General features: G+C 49.8%; 3 protein-coding genes across 9 annotated transcripts in view; 2 read left to right on the top strand and 1 right to left on the bottom strand.

Moving 5' to 3' along the window:
* mrpl39 (mitochondrial ribosomal protein L39) overlaps positions 1 to 5496 on the top strand; it is a 5672-nt gene extending 176 nt beyond the window's left edge. Inside the window, exons 2-10 of the mRNA XM_086225691.1 lie at positions 656 to 862; positions 982 to 1121; positions 1254 to 1353; positions 1463 to 1530; positions 1948 to 2060; positions 2151 to 2216; positions 2406 to 2559; positions 3288 to 3335; positions 5327 to 5496. Coding sequence (XP_086081817.1) covers positions 656 to 862; positions 982 to 1121; positions 1254 to 1353; positions 1463 to 1530; positions 1948 to 2060; positions 2151 to 2216; positions 2406 to 2559; positions 3288 to 3335; positions 5327 to 5407 — 977 coding nt within the window. The 3' untranslated portion in view covers positions 5408 to 5496. The remainder of the gene's footprint in view (positions 1 to 655; positions 863 to 981; positions 1122 to 1253; positions 1354 to 1462; positions 1531 to 1947; positions 2061 to 2150; positions 2217 to 2405; positions 2560 to 3287; positions 3336 to 5326) is intronic.
* Positions 5497 to 6293: 797 nt separating this feature from the next.
* jam2a (junctional adhesion molecule 2a) lies at positions 6294 to 17544 on the top strand. 5 transcript variants are annotated; one of them, XM_086226152.1, is made up of 11 exons: positions 6294 to 8158; positions 11918 to 11983; positions 12119 to 12229; positions 13347 to 13496; positions 13583 to 13770; positions 13863 to 13965; positions 14259 to 14366; positions 14489 to 14504; positions 16392 to 16463; positions 16739 to 16772; positions 16857 to 17543. In XM_086226152.1, exons 1-11 carry the CDS (start codon positions 8110 to 8112, stop codon positions 16893 to 16895), a joined length of 936 nt encoding a protein of 311 aa, XP_086082278.1. In that variant the 5' UTR covers positions 6294 to 8109; the 3' UTR covers positions 16896 to 17543. The 5 variants fall into 5 exon arrangements, with proteins under 5 accessions (XP_086082278.1, XP_086082194.1, XP_086082111.1 ...); XM_086225898.1 differs by lacking the exons at positions 6294 to 8158; positions 16392 to 16463 and adding exons at positions 8905 to 11058; positions 11224 to 11621 and having other exon boundaries at positions 16857 to 17542; XM_086225811.1 differs by lacking the exons at positions 6294 to 8158; positions 16392 to 16463 and adding exons at positions 8906 to 11370; positions 11462 to 11621 and having other exon boundaries at positions 16857 to 17542.
* Positions 17545 to 18927: 1383 nt separating this feature from the next.
* atp5pf (ATP synthase peripheral stalk subunit F6) lies at positions 18928 to 20523 on the bottom strand. 3 transcript variants are annotated; one of them, XM_086226491.1, is made up of 4 exons: positions 20390 to 20523; positions 19695 to 19864; positions 19455 to 19579; positions 18928 to 19096 (listed from the first exon to the last, which is right to left on the bottom strand). In XM_086226491.1, exons 2-4 carry the CDS (start codon positions 19862 to 19864, stop codon positions 19068 to 19070), a joined length of 324 nt encoding a protein of 107 aa, XP_086082617.1. In that variant the 5' UTR covers positions 20390 to 20523; the 3' UTR covers positions 18928 to 19067. The 3 variants fall into 3 exon arrangements, with proteins under 3 accessions (XP_086082617.1, XP_086082701.1, XP_086082524.1); XM_086226575.1 differs by lacking the exon at positions 20390 to 20523 and adding an exon at positions 20229 to 20382; XM_086226398.1 differs by lacking the exon at positions 20390 to 20523 and adding an exon at positions 19965 to 20204.
* Between the last annotated feature and the right edge of the window lie 200 nt (positions 20524 to 20723).

Here is a 20723-nt window from a genome sequence, read left to right as displayed (position 1 = left end):
TCGCTAGCCTTTTAGCGTTAGCATCAGCTAGCTAGGTTATAAACGTAGCTTTGTAAAATACCAATTGTACCTAACAACGCTGCTTTAATACAACACAGGTGAGGCATTAAAATGACGAAGTTATGTGTCAGGGGTTGGCTTTAAGTCTTTGAACGTCTCAATGTTAGACTTCTGAGCTGACGCCACGTTACGCAGTACTGTGAGTAAAGAGTATAATTTCCAAATGTATGTTCAGTGTCTTTTAAAGCGTCACTGTCTTTTTTTTTTCTTCTACCGATGTAACTGTTAAAATAATGTTGGTAAGCTGCAGTAATATAGACAGCGTGATGTAACACAGGCTAACCTGTAGCCCTCAATTAGCCTCGAGCGCAGGTGTCATGATTAACGATGAGTCCGCGCAGTCCAGTACCTGACACCAGCAGGGGGCGTGGTTTATTGATGAGCTCAGCTATCGGTTGTGGATTTCATTGAAAGATCCCTTTCGTGGCTGAAAGTGTCAGTTTAAATCATATAACATTAAATTAAAGTCAGCAAACAGTAAAAGACGTCACTAATCAACAAAGGCAGTGTCTTATGATGAATTTGGTAGGAGAGATTCCACTTCCTCCTCCTCCTCCTCCCTGCTGACCCTCCATCTCTCCCTTCCTCTCTGCAGGTTTTGCATCCGCCTCTGCAGCCGTGCGTCTGCCGATCGCGGAGGTACGCAGCCACCGCAATGCCGTCTTCTCCAGGGAGCAGGCCAGACAGAGAGCCCTCTACCCCCGCATCGAGAAGATCGAGGTGTCCATGCAGGGTCCGGGGCTGGATGGTACCCTCCTTGTCATGAACAGAGGAGTGTCCACTCCACTAAGCTGCGCCAGGCGTGAGTTAAAAGGAGTGTGTGTGTGTGTGTGTGTGTTGCAGAAGATGAGAAATGAATCTTAGACTAGAGAGGGTTTTGTTTGTTTAGTTTTTTTATTACTCTTTCCATGTGTCACTCAGACCTGACGGAGCATCACGTGACCAGTTCGGCTCTTGCCCTGGTGGACGGTGAACCGTGGCCTCTCCATCAGCCCCTCACCCACTCCTGCTCCCTCTCTCTGCTCACGTTCAAAGACAGCAACCCCACGCTGGTCAACCAGGTACGAAATACACTAAACAAAGGAGACATGTAACCTGCTTTCACAGTAAATAACGCATCATTTCCTGTTTCTACGCGCTGGGGACATAGCTGTGTGTGATTGGACCTACGTGACCTCTTGTCCACTCTGCAGGCCTACTGGCGTTCCTGCGCGGCCCTCCTGGGTCAGGTCCTGGAGACGGCTTTCAAGGATGAGTATGCTGTGGAGCTGCTGAGTACGCCGGAGGTTCCAGGTACACGAGTCTGTCCGGATCAGTCAAACGTCGCTTCGCGAAAAACTCACATCCCGTCCTTGTTTCTCATTTGCGTCACTAAAAAAGTGTGACTACTTCCTGTCTGCAGTCACCTCAGGGGCTTTCTGTTGTGATGTGGTGCTGGACCCCCAGCTGGACTCGTGGACCCCCTCTGAGGTGTGTGTGTTGCTGCTGGGAGTGAAAGATAAGAAAAATCAACAAAAACTATCATTTAATACTTTTTGGGGGGGGGGGGGATTATAACAAACTTCATGATAGAAGTAATTATTTACCAGTAATTGAAAAAAACAAATTTCCCAAATGAAGAAGCATTTAGACAAAACATCGATCATTTAAAAGTCTGGCCTGTGACTCGTGATGTTTCCAGCGAGCCTGATAACAGTCGAAGTAAAAGCTTCTCAGGACTCCTCCGCTTTTGAGTTCTTCACGTCAGAAATGATCGGCTGGCTGTGAGCTTCACAGGCTGCCGATGCGCTGGAAGCTGCGAGCTGGCGTCCCTGCGCTGGTCTCAGCTTCCTATCCACATCACCGGCAGCGCTTGTGACGTCCATGGTCTTTGATTCTTGGCTCTAGGAGTCGCTGCGCTCTTTCACCAAAGGCGTCAACCAGCTGATCCAGAAGGACCTGGCCTGGGAGCCCCTGGAGGTGGCGCCCCCGGTGGCGCTGGAGGTCTTCTCCTACAGCAGGTAGACTGACGTCAGATCAGTTCCTCGCAGCTCCGCTCGCTCCTTCCTCATACGAGCTGTGCACTAAGCAGCGTCCTCCCCGTCTCTCAGGTGCAAGCAGGACGAGGTGGAGCAGAAGGCGGCCCACAGTCCCAGTGGCAAAGTGATGCTCTACAGGTGACACTGTGTGATGGAGAAGTAGAGATTTGTCCTTGTTAAGTTTTTTTTTTTAAACGTGTAAACCGTTGTGCGGCCCGAGGATTTTCACTTTCACACAAATGTTGATCTGAGCGACTCAAGATGTCGCAGAGTGGTTTTCATTCACCTTATTAACCGCTTGCTCCCAACGTCCGCTTCCCTCCACAGATGTGGGGACCATGTGATGTTGAGCGGGGGCCACCTAGTGGGCAGAACGGGCCTCTGCTCCCAGTACGAGGTGACAGCCCTGCACAACCTGGGGCAGGGGCCCTGGGGCCTCCAGCGCCGGGCGCAGGGTCTCTCCCTGCCTCTCCAGCTGCTGGTAGGAGACTCTGAGTCTGCTGTAGCTGATGTGATAACAAGAAGCTTTTTAAAAATACTGTGATAGGGTTTTGGATGTTCGAGGGAAAGCAGGTTTACATTATTTGCATTTTAATTGAAAAAAAAGAATTGAAACAGTAACGGCATGATTTTTCCCCCCCCTTTGTTTTCTCCCCTTTTGCGAGAATCTCTCAAATAAAGACGTTTCCTTGAATTGAAAGATAGGACGTACCTGCTGCACCAGAGAATTTAATTGAAACATCATTTTGACTCGCGACGAGCACTTCGCCCTCCTCGGTGAGGAAACTGTGCGGGATGAGGGTTTAGAATCCAGGTCAGAATCAAAACCGCGACCGAACCCAGCAGAGCTCCCGAGCTCCCCGCCTCGCTCACCTCTGCCCGCCAACTCCCCGGGGTCCTGTTATCGTTCCCTCGCACCGGACCGTGTTTGCCGGGAGTTTGAAGGCGTGCTGATCAAACACGACTTTGATTCTAATTAAAACTACTTAACTTGAGTCATGGTGAACCCGTTTCATCTCTAATTGGCACCTTCACTTGGGGGACTTCCAGGTTGTCTACCCGTTAATTTGGCTTAAAACTGATTCTCTTGGCAGCCAACTTCCCTTGAATATTAATGGAAAGAATGCGACCGTCTTGACGTGCGCGTCACGTGTGATGCTTATCGCCGTCTGCATGTGCCCGCTAGTCACGTTCTCTCGTCCCCTGCAGGCGCACCACACAGTCTGGAGGAAGCTGAGGCAGCGGGCCGAGAAGCTGGTAAGAACAAACACCTCAGCTTCACACACTCGTCCAGCGGCGGCGGCGGCGGCGGCATCAAAGCCGGAGTGCCGTGGCCAGCTGCAGCACAGGCAGGCCTGCTAGTGCTTGGGGGGCATGAGTCTGGTCTGGATGCAGCCATCCACCCACCCTCCACCCCCCCGCCTGTAGCCATCACTTCACATCTCACAAAGTAGCCAGAGGTTAGGATTTCACATGGCTATTTTTATTTCTTGTATTCTGGCAAAAACAGAGGAGACGTGCTTGTCGTCTAGAACAACAAGTCTCCTCCTCCTCTTCTTCCTCTTCCTCCTCGTCTTCCTCCTCCTCATGAAGGACAAACTGACATCAAAGACTCAAGATCCAACGGAGTATTTTTAACTCTCCAGGCTCTTTCTAGACGTCGTCGGATGGTGCGGAGCCGGATCTCTGGAGGAGGAGCCGGGGTTCTTCTCCTCCAATCTAGGCTCCGGGCTAATTTTGGATGGAGTCATCTCGGCGAAATATATTTTGCTGCAGCCTTTCTGGCGTTCTCCGTGCATCACTGATTGCGTAATGAAAAAAAAAAAAAGATGTACTCATTAATAGACACACTTGATTTGGCAACTGATGACATACTGCGCGCTCTGTGGCCTACATTTTATTTTCACAGCCTGATGGGGAATTGAAATCACACTTAATAAAAGCCAAAAGTACGGAGTTGGACGGACAGTCAAGCTGGGAGATATTGAGATCACGTCCGGGTTTCTACAAGCTCAGGATTAGCATGCAGAGCTGCTGCGGGCGAGGCCGGACGGGGGGTTTTAATGCTTTTAGAGGACACGGCGCTGTATCATCACCTGACAGACGCGCTCGCGTCGGTGGCGGCTGCAGAAGGCAGGCGGGCCGTCCTCTGTGCCCTGACGGAGCGACACACCCCACCAATCAGCGGGCGAGCCGCCAGCTGAAGGACGTTAATGCTGGAGCGCCGCTGCTGACTGGCGTGGAGCGTTTATTAGGGGAAGGGCCGAGATTTCCATAAATGTGAGGGTGGTCAGGTCGAGCGAGGGAGTTACCTGATGGCCATCAGCTGTTTCCACTTGAGAAGACCAGTTTAAACAAATGGACTTGTCATGCCAAATGACCTTGGACCGTCCTCAAGTTCCATCACCAAAGTGTTTTTTTGTCCCTTATAATGTAATCAATGTAAATTATCACAGGCGGCCCAAACAAGCACGCGTGCCAGCCTTAAAGAAGTCCCAGCGGGCAACGATCCAACGCTCGCTGGAACGACCCGTCGGTTTTCCAGAAGAACTCGCCTGTCTGTTCGCCCTTCTGCTTTGTTCTCCTGCTCCAGAAGCAGCCCAGGCGTACCGCTGCCCCCTGCTGGTCACTCACATACCTGCAATAACAAGCCTCACACGGGATCGAGGGTGCAAGCAACTGAATGGTTGTTGGGGTGGTTGTTCTGTTCTCGGGCTCTTGTCCTCCGCCTTCCTGAAGTCAGTTCTGGTCAGCTTATCTCGAGCGGATTTATTTGGGATCATTGAAAGATTTGTTTTCAGGAAATGCTGCAACGAATCAAACCGAATCTCTCTTCGAAAAGGCGCGAAGGCAGAAGTTAAAACCCTCGGACACCCATTCGGCCTCAGATTGAAGCCACTTTCTCTTCCTGGCTTCCCACCTTTCGTTTTCTCCTGGAGAGATCAACTAGATGTGAGCGCGTTAAACTCCGGCAGCTGCTTTGGTATAAATAGACCGAAGCTGCTGAACAAAGAATCTTTGTGCTCCGGTCGGCATCCGTGTTTCCGAGCTGATAAATGTTTAAGATGCTTTTTCTGTTTTGGACAATGCGCCAATGTTTACCCTGAAAGCGCCGAGACAGTTGGACTATTAACATGTTCGATTGTGGCGTTGCGGGTGTGGGCGTTCCCTCCACCGCCCTGGTGATATCTGACCACACAGCTCGGCTGCCGCTCTTCTAACTGTCGCTGTATTTTATCTGCGGACAGGTGGAGGTGCAGAGGTCAGAAGAGGCGAGCCCACCACCACCACCACCACCTCCTGCTGACCCAGTAACCACCTCTGTGTAACCCTCCACACACACACACACACACACCCTCTCTCTGTATCTCAGTGTATTAATTGTTCAATAAATGTCTCAAACTTTTCCACTACCTTTTTTTTTGTTTTGAGCTGATTGAGGTGTGTGTGTGTGTGTGTGTGTGTGTGTGTGTGTGAGAGAGAGAGAGAGAGAGAGAGAGCGAGCGCGGTTTGCTTAGAACAACAGAAGGTGTGTTTGTTGGCTGAAGGTCGTGCAAACCAGTGCAGCTGTTGTGTCCATCACATGTTCACACAGGTGGCGCTCAACCCTCAGTGTTTAGAGGCGTGTGTGTGTGTGTGTGGTGGGGGGAGACGCAGTCCTCCTGGCTACACGTTCCACCCAACACTCCTGACACTTCCCCTCTCCCAGATTTAATTGTTTGATGCACTGATAACTCCTCCAACCTCACTCATGGCAGAAGAGGTTCTGCATCAGAAGAACCCGGTCCAGCTGGACAGAACTCCTCTAGAACTTTGTTGTGTCGAACCTGGACTTCATTCTGCCCCCTAACTCAGGAACAGAAGGCCTGCTGAGTCATTTTAAATAAATGAGAAGTTGTTAGCAGTCCAATTGCGGCTGGAGCCCCTCTGCCTCCAGTGTTGATGCTCGGTAAAGCGAATCTTGCTCACATGCATGTCCTCCTGATGTTGAACCAGCAACCTCTCCTGATTCCCGGTGTAAACGCCTCATTAGTGAGTGATCGTGTCACTGATGGCGCCGCCATTTGTGTGACAGCTGCTGACGTTTTGATGGCCGTCAACGAGAAAACCTTCTTCCCTTCACCACCCGAAAAAAAAAACAAAAACCTCGGGCCTGAAAAGTTTGCAGCTGTTGCTCCCACTCATGCATCCTGCTACCCCACCCCCCACCCCCCCACCCCACACACACACACACACACGCGCGCGCGAACAATGCCTCAGACACACCCAGAGACATTTGCTTGAGTCCCGGCGCGCTCTGACTGCTGGGAGACATGTTTAATAACTCAGGAAGAGAACACACTCCTAGAAATGAATTTCCTTTATTAATGCGCTCCTTTTAATGTACCGACAGGTCAACGCCGAATTAACCTTCCCTCCTTTGAGTTCCCCGCCAACTCATCGACCACGTGGCCGCCGTTCCCTGAGAGCAGCCGCTTATTTCTACCCCCCCCAAAAAAAGGGAAAGGAAACCCTCGCAGACACTTCACATTGCACTTTTTCTGTCCCTGCGCTTTTAAATGACACGACAACAAACGTCCGAACTGCGAAGAAATCCTCCTCCTAAATAAATGCGAGGATGAAGAAGAACTGTGTCACAGAGCTTCAGGCTACACGACATCACTGCTTCTCCCTCGTTTTTTCTCTCTCTCTCTATGTCTCTCCCTTTCCCTTCCTTTTTTTTTCCTCCCCAAAAAACACCTTGAAGGTCAGTGTCACAGCCTGTTAGTGGACGAGTATCCACGCCAAAAAAACCCCTGTCTCTGAGTCCGGCGCATCCAGGAACGTACACGCTGACCCCCTTCTGTCGGTGTTACACTGAGGCAGAGCCTAGGAGCCAAAGATGTGAACGAAATACATGCGTGTATTACCAAAAAAAAATAGGAAAATAACTTCAAAAAATGTAACATTATGTGTTTTTGCTGTCAAATTCATCTTTGATTCAGTAAATAAACCCGGCCATTCGCTTCTTTCAAGTGTTGGAGAGCCAGTGATTGTTGTTCATGAGTTTGATCAGGCGGGAAAGTGAGACGGGCAAAGTTTGGCCTCACAATTCAGGCAAAGTTTGGACCCTTTTTTTCTGTTTTTGCATGGAAGAACCCAGAAAATCTCTCAAATACTTAGAAACCCCATCAGAAAATGACTGATACTTGACAAAAATAGCATAATAATGGAAGACTAAAGGGAAAGTAAACCTCTTAAGAATGATCTGCTCTGATGAAAGTACTAAAATGACAGTATTCTGCTGTCGCAGGAGCCCAAACATGCCGGAAAGTACAGTTGGGCTCGTGCTCAACGAGTCACTCGTTATGAGTCGTTAAACCTGGTCTGGCTTCAAGGCTGGAGAAGAGGAGCTTTAAGAGGGGGTCAAACGGGGTCCCTCCCCCTCCCGGAGGTATGATGGCTGCCCCACCTTGTCGCCCAACCCAGCTCCGCTGCTATGTGCCACTTGGCGCTGCAGTGCGCGTCTTGGACACGGCGCTGCGCTCTCGGCGCTCCGCTCGGCTCAGAGCTCACCCCGCCCTCCCCGCACCTCCATCTCCACCTCCACCAGCGCCGGAGCCGCACAACAGGAGGAGAGAGCATTCATCCGCGTCTCTAGTAGAGTCCCCGGCACGCCGTCCCCAGCCAGACCCTCCCCTCCACCGCCACCGCCTCCTCCCCCTCCTCCTCCCCTCCTCCAGCCAGCCAGGACACCGCTATCACGCTTCGATCAGTCCCGGGAGGTGCGCCCTACTCATCCGCTCGCTTCAACAGTCGCTCCGCGCTGACGCTCCGCGCCGGTCCGGTCCGGTCGCTTCTCTCTTTCTCCCCCCCCCCCTCCCTCCCCAACCCACCCCCCTTCACCCCCCTGGAGGAGAGTGAATCCCCCCTGGAAGCTGGATGAATTATTGGAGAGTTGTGAACAAGTGCGAGAAGACAGCTGAGGCTCGGGATCTGCCTCCGCGCTCCGTCCAGGGAAGACGAGACTCGGCCAGAGTTGTGGACGATCATGGAGGGGACGTCTCTCTGTCTGCCCTTTGTTGTTCTACTCATTCAATGTAAGTGCCGGCGCAAACTCTTCACCCACTCTCAGCTGAAGCCCACTGCCCCCCCCGGTTGCTCCGGACTGGGGGGGCTTCTTGTGGACTGAGTTGATGTCCCTGCTTCTGTCTCTTATTTGCTGGGGCTGAATTTTCAAGGCTGGACTGTAAAAGTAAATCAGTTTTGTTGAGGTGTTCAGGTTTGCTTAGAGGGCCCCCCCCCCCCCCCCCCCACCTCCCCAAACCCCTGTTGTGAGAGTGGGCCGGAGTGATGATGTAGCCAGGCTGGGCTCCTACAAGTTGTACTTGGCGGCGCGCCACCCTAAGGGTGTGGGCAGTCGGCTGGTGGCGGGTGGGCACCCGTCTTGGCTGCTGAGGTGTCAGCTCGGTGCATGAGGTCAGCGGTTGGAGCGGAACCAGAAACATCAAACTGTTTTTCATCGTGATGGCGTGTTTTTCTAAAAAAAAAAAATTCTAGCAGGACAAAACAGGAAAAGGTGAAGGGAGTCTGTGTGTGTGTGAGAGAGAGAGAGAGAGAGAGAGTGATGCAGGAAGTGAGATTGATGTGAGTGTGTGTGAGCAGCAGCCGCTTGACGTGGATGTGAGGAGACAATGACACATTTTGCCACCTGTCAGGCCTCCAGGTCAGGAGTTCAGAGGTGTGTGTGTGGGGGGGGGGGGGGGGGAGAAAGAACTGACACCCATCATCTTCCTCCTGTGATAAACATGGAGAGCTGCTTCAGCTCGAGGGAGTGTTTTTTGGGTGGGTTTCTGTGCCACATCCCAACCTCTCCTAATCATCTCTCTCTCTCACACACACACACACACACACACCCCTCGTCTGACTGAGACAGCTGTTGCTCACAGGGTTGCAATCGTACAGAGGGTCTTTGTTCAGGCACACACACACACACACACACTCTGTGTCCTCAGCCTGTGAACCCCACCAGCCTTGAGACGTGTGCCGCCCACGTTATCAGTCCGGATGTTTCCTCTGCCTCCATCTCTCTCTCTTTTTATTTTTTTTTTCCATTTGTTCCCTGTTAATTTGAACAAGTGCCTTAATTATGACTTCACCGAGCGTTTGACCTCAACTCAGCTCTGGCGAGGCCCCCCCCCCCCTTTGTAACACTCTGTTCGGACCTCGTAATGAGAGTAACGCCGCGTGCCAAGACGTGAGCGTGCCATCTTTTCTATTTTTGCTCAGGCGAGAGGGTTGCTGTCCTTCTGCGAGTTGAAGCTGTCGCAGTGTTTGCTTGATGCTAGTGCCACACATCAGATCTGTGTGTGTGTGTGTGTCGACGCCGTTGACTTGAGAGTGGTGTGCTTCAGAGGCCTTTAGAAGTATTTAAAACACTGTCGCCGCCATACCTGATGGCGTATTGGAGGCTCGCCAGAGAAATGACTCAAAGACTCGTTTGGAGTTGAGGAATGTTGGAATTTTGGTCCAACTGCGGTTTCAGGAGATGACTCTGTCAGCTAAGGAGGTCAGAAGTGCTCCGGCACGGAATCTCATGTCATTATTTACCCAAATCTTGCAAACGCCGACCAGATCTGAGGAGTAATGGCTCGCGGTGACGCGGCCAGCAGACACAAACGTCCCAGCCTGGGTTATGACTCATGTTCAGGTCCCATTTTAATCACATCGCTCCGGCAAATCGAGATTAGCTTCTTCTTCTTTGGTGCTCATTGTTGTTTATGCTGACGTAACCGTCGGCGATGGAGACAATCGTTTGTTCGCCTGTTTTTCTGTCGAAACACGATGGAAATATCGGCTAATAAAAAAGAAAATCCAATATGGCGCATCCCTGCTTGTGCGGGCCTACAAATATGGCTGCCTGTTGTCTTCATGCGCACGTCTAGCGTGCCTCAATCAAACGTCTCCACCCATGTTCAGATTTCATCACGGTAGATGTTTGGTATGCACAGCACCCAGAGCTGATGATGTCATTTCCTGTTTACGTCCTCGTCATCCAGGGGTGAGGGGGTGTTACTCCTTCTTTCAAAGTAGTAACGATAATAAACTTGCAGCAGCGCCACGGTAACGAGGTTGAATCAGGCCCGTTTACGTTTTCTTCCTCTGCAAACCAACGACCAATCGGCTCGCTCCATCTTCTGAGCTTACATCTAAGCTGTAGATATTCAGATTTCAGAGCCGAGATCGTGGCGGCGGCAGCGGCGGCGCTGCAATGTCATGGCAGCAGCGGGGTCAAGCTTTGTGAACAGTCGTGAGCGAGCCATGTGTTGGTTGTCAGCCTCGACGCCTTTTGTAGTTAATTGAGGCCACAGAAGCTGACAGCGTTGGTGGTAGCACAAAGCTAGCATGACACGAGCATCCATTATGTGTGTGTGTGTGTGTGAGATGTTGTCAGAGCGGCTAGATCTCCACTCTCTCGCTCTTCAAGGTGGCGGCCTGCTCTCGCTATGTGACAAGAGCTCCTTCCATTCACAGCGGGACTGTCTGGGAGGATCTCCTTCACCTTCAATCTCGCTCGCTCTTTTATTCATGCTTCTCCGGGTCTCTGGTCCCACCAACCTCCAACACACACACACACACACACACACTCCTTCACTCATCTGTATTCTATTCTCGGGTCCTGCTCATCTCTCTCCTCCTTTTGTCGTTCATTCTCATCCCTTTTTAATCTCATTGTATCTTCCCTCCCCTCGTCTTGTTCATCCCCCAGCGAGACAAAACTCCTCGGAGGGTGTCGAGGTACACGAGCCAAAGCTACCGCGCTAATCCTGTTACACTTCCGCTAGAAGAGGAGAAAGAAGGAGGAGAAGAAGAAGAAGAAGAAGAAGAAGAAGAGGGCGTCTGGGAAGGGAGAGTGCGCCTCTTTAATTCACTTAGTTCAAAGTTTGACAAGCGGAGTTGGTGCCAATTGAGCCGAAGCTTTTACGGCCGCATTTGGCAGGTGACATAACTGCTCTGCCGGCTGCTTCTTTTTTTTTCCTTTTTTTTCCCTCCTAATTGAAAAAAAAATAAAAATAGCTGTTGCCATGGAAAAACTGCCCAGGTTGTTGGGTCGTCTAACTTCCTGTCCGCTCGCATCCACACTTCCTGGTCTTTGTCTCGGCAGGTCGCCCTCCCTTCGCTGTAGCTGCTGGTCGTTGAGTAACAGGAAGGAGCTGGAACAGGAAGTGGTTCTCATAATTGTTGAAGCTGCTCTCTAGCTGCGTCCTGGTTGGCGTTAAATTCTTCATCAAGCTTTCTAACTCCTCCTGAGGCACATTTAACATTTATGACGTCATATTTTATTTTAATTCTTTTGCTTTAAGCTGAAAGTTTTATCAGCAGACCTGTTCTCTCCCTCTCAGGTGACCTTCACCCACATGCGGCGCGACGGGCAGACAGTAATCTTGAGTCGTAAACCAATCAACGCACAGGAAAAAGCGGCTCCCGGCTTCCTCTTCCTGTTTGGTTGCGTGGTATCAGTGACACGCAGACGGCGTGGAAGCAAACAGTCGCATCCATCAGGTTAATCTGGACAAGCTGCTGCTGTAGCGAGCTGTTTGTTGACCTTGTCCTAACCTGTGTTTAAATAAACACACGTCAGGTTGCTCCTTAACCCCGGCGGGATTACAGCAGACGACGAAGAGGAGGAGGAGGAGGAGGAGGAGTAATCCCGCCGCCAAGAGAAGCTCAGCCATTATCATTCTCCTCGCGTAGACAGGCGGGTGGCGCGGATCGTACTCACCTTGCCCCCTTTAACTGATGATGAGCGACATGAACCCCTCCCCCATGGTTAACTCCCTCTCTCTCCTCTCCTCCAGGTTCCCCCTCCCTCTCCGTTACCGTGTCGACCAACAACCACAAGGTAGAGGTGCAGGAGTCCAAAGGTGAGACAGGAAAAGCAGCTTTTCGACGGAATAAATTACGAAACTATAAATAGCTGCTTTTTTTCTTTTTTCTTTTTAAGACTATAAATATCTCCTCTCCGTTTCTTTTTTTTCCTTTTCATATTTCATCTCCAGATGCAACTCTCTCCTGCGTGTTCCACACGGAAACTGACCAGAACCCGCGCATCGAGTGGAAGAAGAAGGGGAAAGATGTGTCCTTTGTTTACTACGAGGAACACTTCCGAGGTGACCTTTAATCTCCGGGCATTTGTTTTAATCAGCTTGCAGTGCCAGCTGGAGGAGGTTTGCCACCCAGATGATAGGATGAGACAGGAATGATGTGCAAACCATCCTTGAGTCAGTGGTGTCGCGCCGTAAAAGGTCCCCCGGCCCTCTTCGTTAGCATTTAGCCACCAATAAACCCGACTCTCGTTTGCTTAAGTGGGCTGAGAGCATCTACGAGTGTGATGTCATTGTAAGAAAGTTTTTACAGGTTTGGCTTTAACTAGTAACTTCTTCACAATTAAAAACCTCTATCGGAAGGCTTTTATTGTGACGGTACCTTCAGGTTATGTGGGCTAACTTCTAAACTCGGTCTCGCGTAATCGTAAAAAGTGCAGCTTCCTCCCTGACACCCAAAATTAGCCCATTCAATTAAAATCCTGCAAATTCTAACAGAATTCTAAGCAGCGTTGCAAAAGAAAATGCTTTTTTTCCCCTCCACATTCTGCAAATGTTAGCCGCAGCTAGCATGCTAATTTGTCACAGTAGAAGAAGAGGCGAGAGCAGGGAGTTGATGGATATATAGATATGTGCGTAAATAATGTATATACATATTTACATCTATATATGTTCATAAAGGTGAGTATTTATGCTTATACGTATGTAGATATATGTACATATAAGCATATACATGTACTTGTAGGCCTACGTATGTGTAATTATACACGTGCGCACACACACGTCTTTGTACGTGTGTGTGTGTGGATGGTCCTGGTCCTGGTCCTGGTCCGGCCAAAAACCGGTAAGATCTGAGCACCTTGGCGTGATGCACGTGAAGATAAACAGGTTTGGAGTAATTTTACTGACAGATTCAGGTTTTCCTCTTGATATTTTCGCTCCTGCTACTGTTTGCATTGCTCTGGGGCAGAAAAACTACTTTAAAGGAAGTACATTACTGAAAAAAGTGTAGGACCCACTCGTCTAGCGAGTAGAACTCGTCTTTGATTTATTTGTTGTGATCGGTGTACGTTGGAGGTGCCAAAGGGACTGTCCTAGTTTCCATCAGTTAAAAAAAAAACCTCCAAACTAGTAGAAGACGTCTCATCATCCTCCCCAACTGCCCCCCGCCCTCCCCCCTCAGGTCCCTTCGAGGGCCGCGCCACCATTGAAGGGGCCACCATCACGCTGCACAGCGTCACCCAGGAGGACGCTGGCGAGTACCGCTGTGAGATCAGCGCACCGCTGGACTCCGTTAACCTTGGCGAGACCAACGTCACGCTCAAAGTCTTGGGTACGTCTCCCCGCTGATCCTCCGTGGCGTCTTCCTGGTGTAAGTGTGTCTAACCTTTTCTGTCCCCCCCCTTGTTACTTCACCAGTTCCTCCGCAAACGCCATCATGCAACATCCCCAGCGCGGCGGTGACGGGCTCCACAGTGCAGCTGCGTTGTAGTGACCAGCAGAGCATCCCACCCGCCACCTACTCCTGGTACAAGGACGACCAGCCCATCAACCCGTCGCGGCACGCCAACGCCACCTATGTCATCAACTTTCACACAGGAGTACTGGTGCGTGTGCGTGTGTGAGACATTAACTATTAAAAGGCTCTTTGATCTGAGTGTTGCTGAACACAGCTCTTCTTCTTCTTCTTCTCCTGCAGGAGTTCAAAACCGTCGCCAAAGAGGACACGGGACGATACAGCTGTGTGGCGTCCAACGGAGTGGGACAACCCAAGAGCTGTGAGGGCAAGCACATGACCATAGGTGTGTATGTGCGTGTGTGTCTCTCTCTCACTCCACACACCTTTCAGCTGTGGAGAAAATCAGAGATGCAGTGGAGAGGAAAGATCTTCAGCCTGCTTCTAAAATATGGAGGAGGACTCACCTTACGGAAGGAAGTCTGAGAATTCCAACTTAGCGGGCGAGAGTTCAGTCTCTCACTCTGAGTGCACACGGGAGTGAGGAAGGCCTCGCCTGAGCCGCTTCATTGAGTCACATGAGTTCATTTGAAACTTTACGCTCGCCATTCCAAGTGCTGACTCTGGTGGTGTTTGTAGAGGACGTCAACGTCACGGCCGTGGTGGTCTCGGTGGTGGTGGTCTGCCTGGTCGTCTTGGTCTGTGGGTGCGGCGGACTCCTTTTACACCGCAACGGCTTTTTCAGTCGTGAGTTTCTCTCAATTCTCTCGTCCGTCTGACAAACGAGTTTCTCTCTCTAGTTTGGACTCGATGATAAAAAGCTTTGTGTGTTTGTTTTGCTTCCATGTTGTGGCGAAATGATCCATCAGCAGGCCACAGAGGACGGTAAGAGCTCTGTGATTGCATTAACATTGATATGAAGAAATATCGGAAGGGAGGGGCGCACAGCACTTAGGGTGTGTGTGCTGAGTCAGGACCCAGTAGAGTGACAGCTGAGTGTGTGTGTGTCCTGAGTGTCGTCAACAGATGTAAGAAGAGATGTGTGTGTGTGTGGGGGGGGTGTAACTGTGGGCTAATTAGCGTGTGTTAATCAGCAATTGGCAGGCTATTAAAGTGATTAGATGCATAATTAGGATGGGGGGCGAGGGACGGTGTGGCGCGGCGACCGGCTCAGCTCCACTTTGATTACTGGCTGGTATTTAGGCTCCTTTGATGGCGAGGTCTGATGCCGCCGATCCCAGTGAGCTAAGTGGAACTGTCAGTGTCAAGCGTCCTATTTATAGAGCCGGCTCCCTCGCCACCATGAGACAATGTGACAGGGCTTTTGATGCACCAATTGTGGGCAGCGCCAAGTGGACAGGGCAGGGATGCGTGTCAGGACCTGGGTAGAGGGTTCGCCGCACTGGAAGGAATCACAAGCACTCTCTTTGCAGTTGGATTTACTTTATCAAGTGTCCAGCTTGTAAAAAGACCAAAGTAGCTTTAATTTTTCAGACGCTCCCTTTATGAATCCTGTCATTAACCTTCCTGTGAGGGGAGGAAAGGTCTCAGCCAGAAGGAGTCTCCTCCTCCGCCTCGCTAAGTCACGTTCTTCGCTACTTGGAGGCCATTTTTTCCCCTCTAAACTCAGCATTCACGCTGAGTCTACCAGTCCTCCCGGAGCTCAGCGTGGCTTCCGAGCCAGCAAGGATGAGAGGAAGCGACCGCTGAGTTTAGAGGGGGGGAAAAAAAATGGCCTCCAAGTGGCGAAGAACGTGACTTAGCGAGGCGGAGGAGGAGACTCCTTCTGGCTGAGACCTTTGGTCATAAACAGTTTGGAGGAAAAATGTTAACTTTTGATAGACACAGAATCAAGTTGTTTTATTAACAAATTCAACACTTCCTGTTTGTTTGAATAAAGGTGCTGCGTAACTTTTATGTGCATTTTGTTCAGTAACACTTTGAAGCTGCCCAGCAACAGCCAATCAGGGAGCTGTGGGGGAAAAATATACCCTTTGACCTCTAGAGGGGCCGTCCATCTTTATACAGGCTGTACTGCCGGCAGCCTCCAACGCTGCGGGTAAAAGCCGACCACCGGCAGTACAGCCTGTATAAAGATGGACGGCCCCTCTAGAGGTCAAAGGGTATATTTTTCCCCCACAGCTCCCTGATTGGCTGTTGTTGGGCAGCTTTGACCGGTAGGAGGAACCTAAAGAACATGTGCCGATGGGTTCTTGGTCAAATCTGTGTCATTAACTTATAGATGTGCAGATTAAAGCTGCTGCTGCTGCGGTTCTGATCCTGGCGCGCCGCTGCCTCGGTTAGCGGACGATTAAACGATTTAGAGTCCAACAGAGGACGAAAAAAAACAAAAGCTGCGCTGTCCAGAGGAAATAGGATTAAGGGTTTACCTCTGCTGGAGAATATCGGGCTTCTTTTTACTCTCGCAGATCCGGAAGAAGTTGTAGTCGGCCAATTCCTGCCTGAGGAGACAAACCAGTTGAGACGTTTCAGAGAGTTCATGTGTTTGGTGGCCCACCTGCTCCCTGCATGTCCACGGCGCCACCTTAGCTTCTGCAGCTGGAGGGGTTTAGGGTGTTGGATTTGCTGCATGTGATTGGCTCACCGCTCCACCAGCTCACCTTTGCAATTGGCTGCATGTTACATACGGCATCGTAATCCCCGCCCCCACCACCACCACCACCACCCGGTAGAAAAGCATGGTGTGCAGTGCCGATCTGAAATGCCCCACTTCTTAAACCATGTTAAAGCTAAGAACCTGACCCCTGACAGGTCATTTTGGATCTCCCAGTGTCACGGTGCAGCCCACATCAGCAGCCAAACCCTGCACAGAACTGAGGACACGTGAGTGACGTTTAGAGGCGGAAGCGGCTGATTTTGTTTGTCTCTTGTGAGGGGAAATGAAAAGGTATTATCCACAGCAGATAAGGGTTTAAGCTTCAAATAAATATAGAGTCCCAAACTCAGAAATTGAGTTTAGTATATTTTCATCTACTTTGAACACAGACTAGCGAGAGGCAGCCTTTATCCGTCTCCCAATGAGATGTTTGGGGCGGAGCCAAGTATGAGTCTCTTCCCAGGGTCACACTGGAGTTAACGCCATCTTTTTTGTCTTCCAGGTCCAATGTCAATTACATCCCACCACCCCAAGAAGTAAGTAGCTTGTCTGTCCACCCAACACGCGCAGGTTGACAGTGGCCACACTTGTGGGTCACCACCTCTCCCGTCTGTTTTCAGCCCCAGGATTTCAAACACACCCAGTCCTTCATGCTGTAAGAAGCTGGCCTTCCTCTCACAAGACGGAGCACCAAAAACCGGACTCTGATCTGCCCTCTTCACCCTTGTTTTGGATGAGAAAATTAGCAAAAGCTTCTGGTTTTTCCTCTCCCATCATTTTCTACTCATTTGGGATTAAATACACTTCCGTGGCACTCTGCCACCCCCCGGTGGTCGATGTTGTGATAGCGCCAGACGAGAATCCAGGCTCAGATCTTTTCCTCCATCTGCAGGCCAATCATGTTAACCACCCAGATTTGATTTGACCAAAGACTTCTTAGAGAAAACTCTGCAAAGCCATAGGGGAAAACACTCCAGTTGTCAAAGATAAAGAAAGCAGGTTACCCCCACGTCTGCCACAACAGGAAGCTGCTCCAGCCAATCCAAGACCAACCCCCATTCCATCCTAATGTGCCTGCATGGTCTTTTTTTAAAATATATAGCTATATACCTTGTGCCTTTTTAATTTCTCGGTCATATTTGTCTAAGGATCAGTTTTTGTAAAGAACTTGCCTTACTTTTTTCTGTCTTTATATTTTTGTGCCACTGTTAATCGAACGGAGTGTCTGTTTTTAGACCGTGTGTGAATGGATTGTAGAGTTTTATTTGAATGGTGTATCAACAATAATAAAAACTGTTTTTCTATTAAAAACCCCAAACGTTGTGACATTCTACTCTGACGCCGCGGGGGGCTGCTGCCTGGTCGGCTCGGCGCTTGACATTAAAACTCGGCTGCGCAAAACTAACAGGTCAGATGGAAACCTACCCTCGCTGGCAAGGGTTTTTTTTTTGGGGGGGGGGGGGTCAATATTTATCAGGCAGAGGCTTTAACGCATCTCTGACCTGTAGCCTGGATACACCACTCAAGACCAATTCAGAGTGACGGCCAATTTTCATGTGGGTCAGGCAACGTTTGGCTCGCTGATTTATGAGAGATCCAGTAGAACGGTCGCGATGGTACAAAGTCTGGCGCCGGGTTTGTTCTTCAATCAAATGTTTAGCCAGTTCAGTCGCATGGGAGGGCAGAGACGTCACTGAGGGTTTCAACACTCACGCTGGGCTCGCACCCGGACGTTGTCACGATCAGACTAAAAAGCGAAAGCCAGAAGGTAATTTGAAGTTTACTGGAGACGCGGCGCGCTCCCGTCACCTCGACCCTTCAGTATGAGGCGGTCATCTGAGCCGTTTCAGATCAGTCCCGGGCTTACGACAGTGTCAGACACGTTCAGTCTTTATGGTGACGTAACACACACACACACACACACACACACAAAAAAAACAATCACGGGACGGGATTTGTTGGCGCTATGGATGAACGGGAAACTGCCGAGGACATCCCGATCAATACGGAGCTGTGGGTAGAACAGCCCAGCTGGTACGACGTCGACTTCCCAACATATCGCGACCGAATGGAGAAAGAAAAGATTGCTAAAAAAAAAAAAATGAAAAGAAAACATCGATGTACAAAGCAAAAATTGCTGAAAGAATCTAGTTGCAGTCTAGTAAATAGTGACCCTGAAGATTCTCAGTCTGAGACGAGGCAGGTTTGTTTGTCTTCTGGTGTGTGGGGAGCATCGGATGGTCCCCACACACCAGAAGAACGAGGTTCTGCAGAGAGGAACTTCACACCAAAAGTAGCAAACAAATTACGTTTCACAGTCTGATTTGGACAGCAAATCTTAAAATGGGTGACATCATTGGTACCCAGGCAGTTTGGCTTGAAAACAGTGGGATTAACATTTGATAAAAGCCCAGAAATCATGACTCCCTACTGGTCAGGATGTGAACATCGCTACAGTTACGAACCAGGTGCCTTCAATCATCAATACTGACACTGGACAACATTTCAGAAGTGAAAAATTGGAGCCCTGCAAACAACTGCAGCAGCTCAGCGATGAATATTCCGCACCACCATGGATATCAAAGACGTGTGGACTTTAAACGGCCAGGTTCTGTCTGCTTACATCACCAGTATGAATAAAGATGGATGGAAGCAGGAACGCGTGTCACAAAAACACCCGCCACACCTACGTTCACTGTCACACTCATTTTAATCTCAGGAATCTTTTTTTTACAATTAAAAATACATCTCAGTTCCAATTCCCTCACTTCAACCAGCCTAGTTTTATTTATTAAATACAACATGGAGGAGATTTACAGCGTGGACGCCGTTCACTTGGACTCTTCGTCCATCTTGGGCTCTGCAAGACAGAAAAAAAACAATCATCATCATCATCATCATGGTGGAACTTCAGAAATCTACACCACAGCTGAAGTAACAATTAAAATGGCTTCAAGCACGACTTCTTTGTTAACGCGTCGACATCTACATTCAGACGGTCACAAGCCGAACGCCACTCATCTGAGTGTCATCTCACTAAATATTCTGTCTGTCTATCACTAAGTCAAGGTTCTAACCTTGGTTTGCTGACTCACGACTTCTCTAGATGTTTAGTAACGTTACATCGATGTAGAAATGGCCTTGAAGGTTAAAAACCATTAATCAACATACAAACACGTCTGTCTAAGAGGAAACATGGGAGGTGAAGTCAAACTAACCAGAGAATTTGAAGTCAGGGAAGGTAGCGAGGTCTCCTCCTCCATAAAGTCGATGCAGCTTGGTCAACTCTTCAGACAAGTCCTTCTGGAACTCGGGTCCTGCATCCACAATACCGCCGGACTTCCTGGGAGGCATCAAGTAAACGGTGACGGCGTGAGGGCGGAGATGCCAAATGGAAGCTAAACCGTTAGCTTTCATTTAAGGACGTGTCGGGTGCCAGTGGTGTGTGATTTACTGACTTGCTCTTGGCTGTGTAGTCCCGGATCTTGTCCACGAAGAGCTGCTGCACCGGGTCCACCGCCTTGGCCCGGTTGAAGAGGACCGCAGAGATGCCGATATTCCTACGCAGGGTCTGGCCGACCGCAGTGCGCAGCAGGGAGGACAGCTGGAACAGCCGGTGGAGTGCCATCTGAGGGCGGCGAAAATGATATTAAAAGGCTGATAATGAGCAAATGTTGAGCCTGAAGGCACTGCGGAAAATCATAACGGGCGTAAGAAACCATTAGCACCTGATAGTCCTCAGCCAGGGGCGCACTCACCTCCATCCGCCAGCTGAATCTGATTAGCAATCACTACCTTCACCTTAGCACACTCATAGCTACGTATTGACTAAACCAAACACACATCTAAGAGGCCGACTTGGTACTTGGTTAGTTAGATTTAGCACTCTAACAGATTTAACACTCATTAAACAACTCTAAAGGGACGCTTTCCGAGGTTGCGTCATTACAAACCGCTAGTTAGCATACATGCTACATGTTAGCTTCACTCACCCAGCACGACAGTTCTAGCTAACGCTAGCGACAAATACCGTCGCTTCCTTCGCTACAAGCGGTACACACATTGCTACATTTATACGCGCTTATTAGTTCACACGGTCTGGACAACCATGGTTAAATGTTTGGTAGCGTTTAAGGAAAAAGTCACCGCTCACCTTGGGTTTGACACTTGCAGCTGCGACTAATATCCGAATGTGGTGGGTCGCGGGGGATTGTGGGTAAGTTGCGTTCACGGAAGCACCGAATTTGCGCTACAAGTTGCATCAATGTGATATCTAATTTTAACATGACAAGAAAATATTTCTGGCAATATATGTTCGTTTGTCTTCATGAAACTCACAAGTGTGTCTCAACGCCGCTTGTTTTATATTTTTGTACATTTTTCAGAAGTTAGACACATCTGACTTTACTATGCTTGTCACAGTTTGTTTTACAACACCCAAGTCAAATTCGACCATATTTTTTTCCCCACACATGATGACCTCCGCG

Source organism: Aulostomus chinensis, chromosome 1, assembly GCF_037954235.1.
Source record: "Aulostomus chinensis isolate RoL2024-O1b breed Wild chromosome 1, RoL_Achi_v1.0, whole genome shotgun sequence".
Classification (NCBI taxonomy): Eukaryota; Metazoa; Chordata; class Actinopteri; order Syngnathiformes; family Aulostomidae; genus Aulostomus; species Aulostomus chinensis.
Note: the sequence above shows the minus strand (reverse complement) of the source record. Positions and strands in the feature narration are given on the sequence as shown.

Bases quoted from the DNA above. Each gene is read 5' to 3' on its own strand.
- jam2a (XM_086225898.1), top strand. From the start codon at position 11,477: ATGCGGCGCGACGGGCAGACAGTAATCTTGAGTCGTAAACCAATCAAC. The intron at 11,984-12,118 runs GTGAGACAGGAA...TTTCATCTCCAG, and splicing joins AGAGGTGCAGGAGTCCAAAG to ATGCAACTCTCTCCTGCGTG. The intron at 13,497-13,582 runs GTACGTCTCCCC...TTACTTCACCAG, and splicing joins CGTCACGCTCAAAGTCTTGG to TTCCTCCGCAAACGCCATCA.
- atp5pf (XM_086226398.1), bottom strand. From the start codon at position 20,000: ATGGAGGTGAGTGCGCCCCTGGCTGAGGACTATCAG. The intron at 19,865-19,964 runs GTGCTAATGGTT...CGCCGCCCTCAG, and splicing joins CCCTGGCTGAGGACTATCAG to ATGGCACTCCACCGGCTGTT. The intron at 19,097-19,454 runs GTTAGTTTGACT...TCTGTCTTGCAG, and splicing joins CCCTGACTTCAAATTCTCTG to AGCCCAAGATGGACGAAGAG.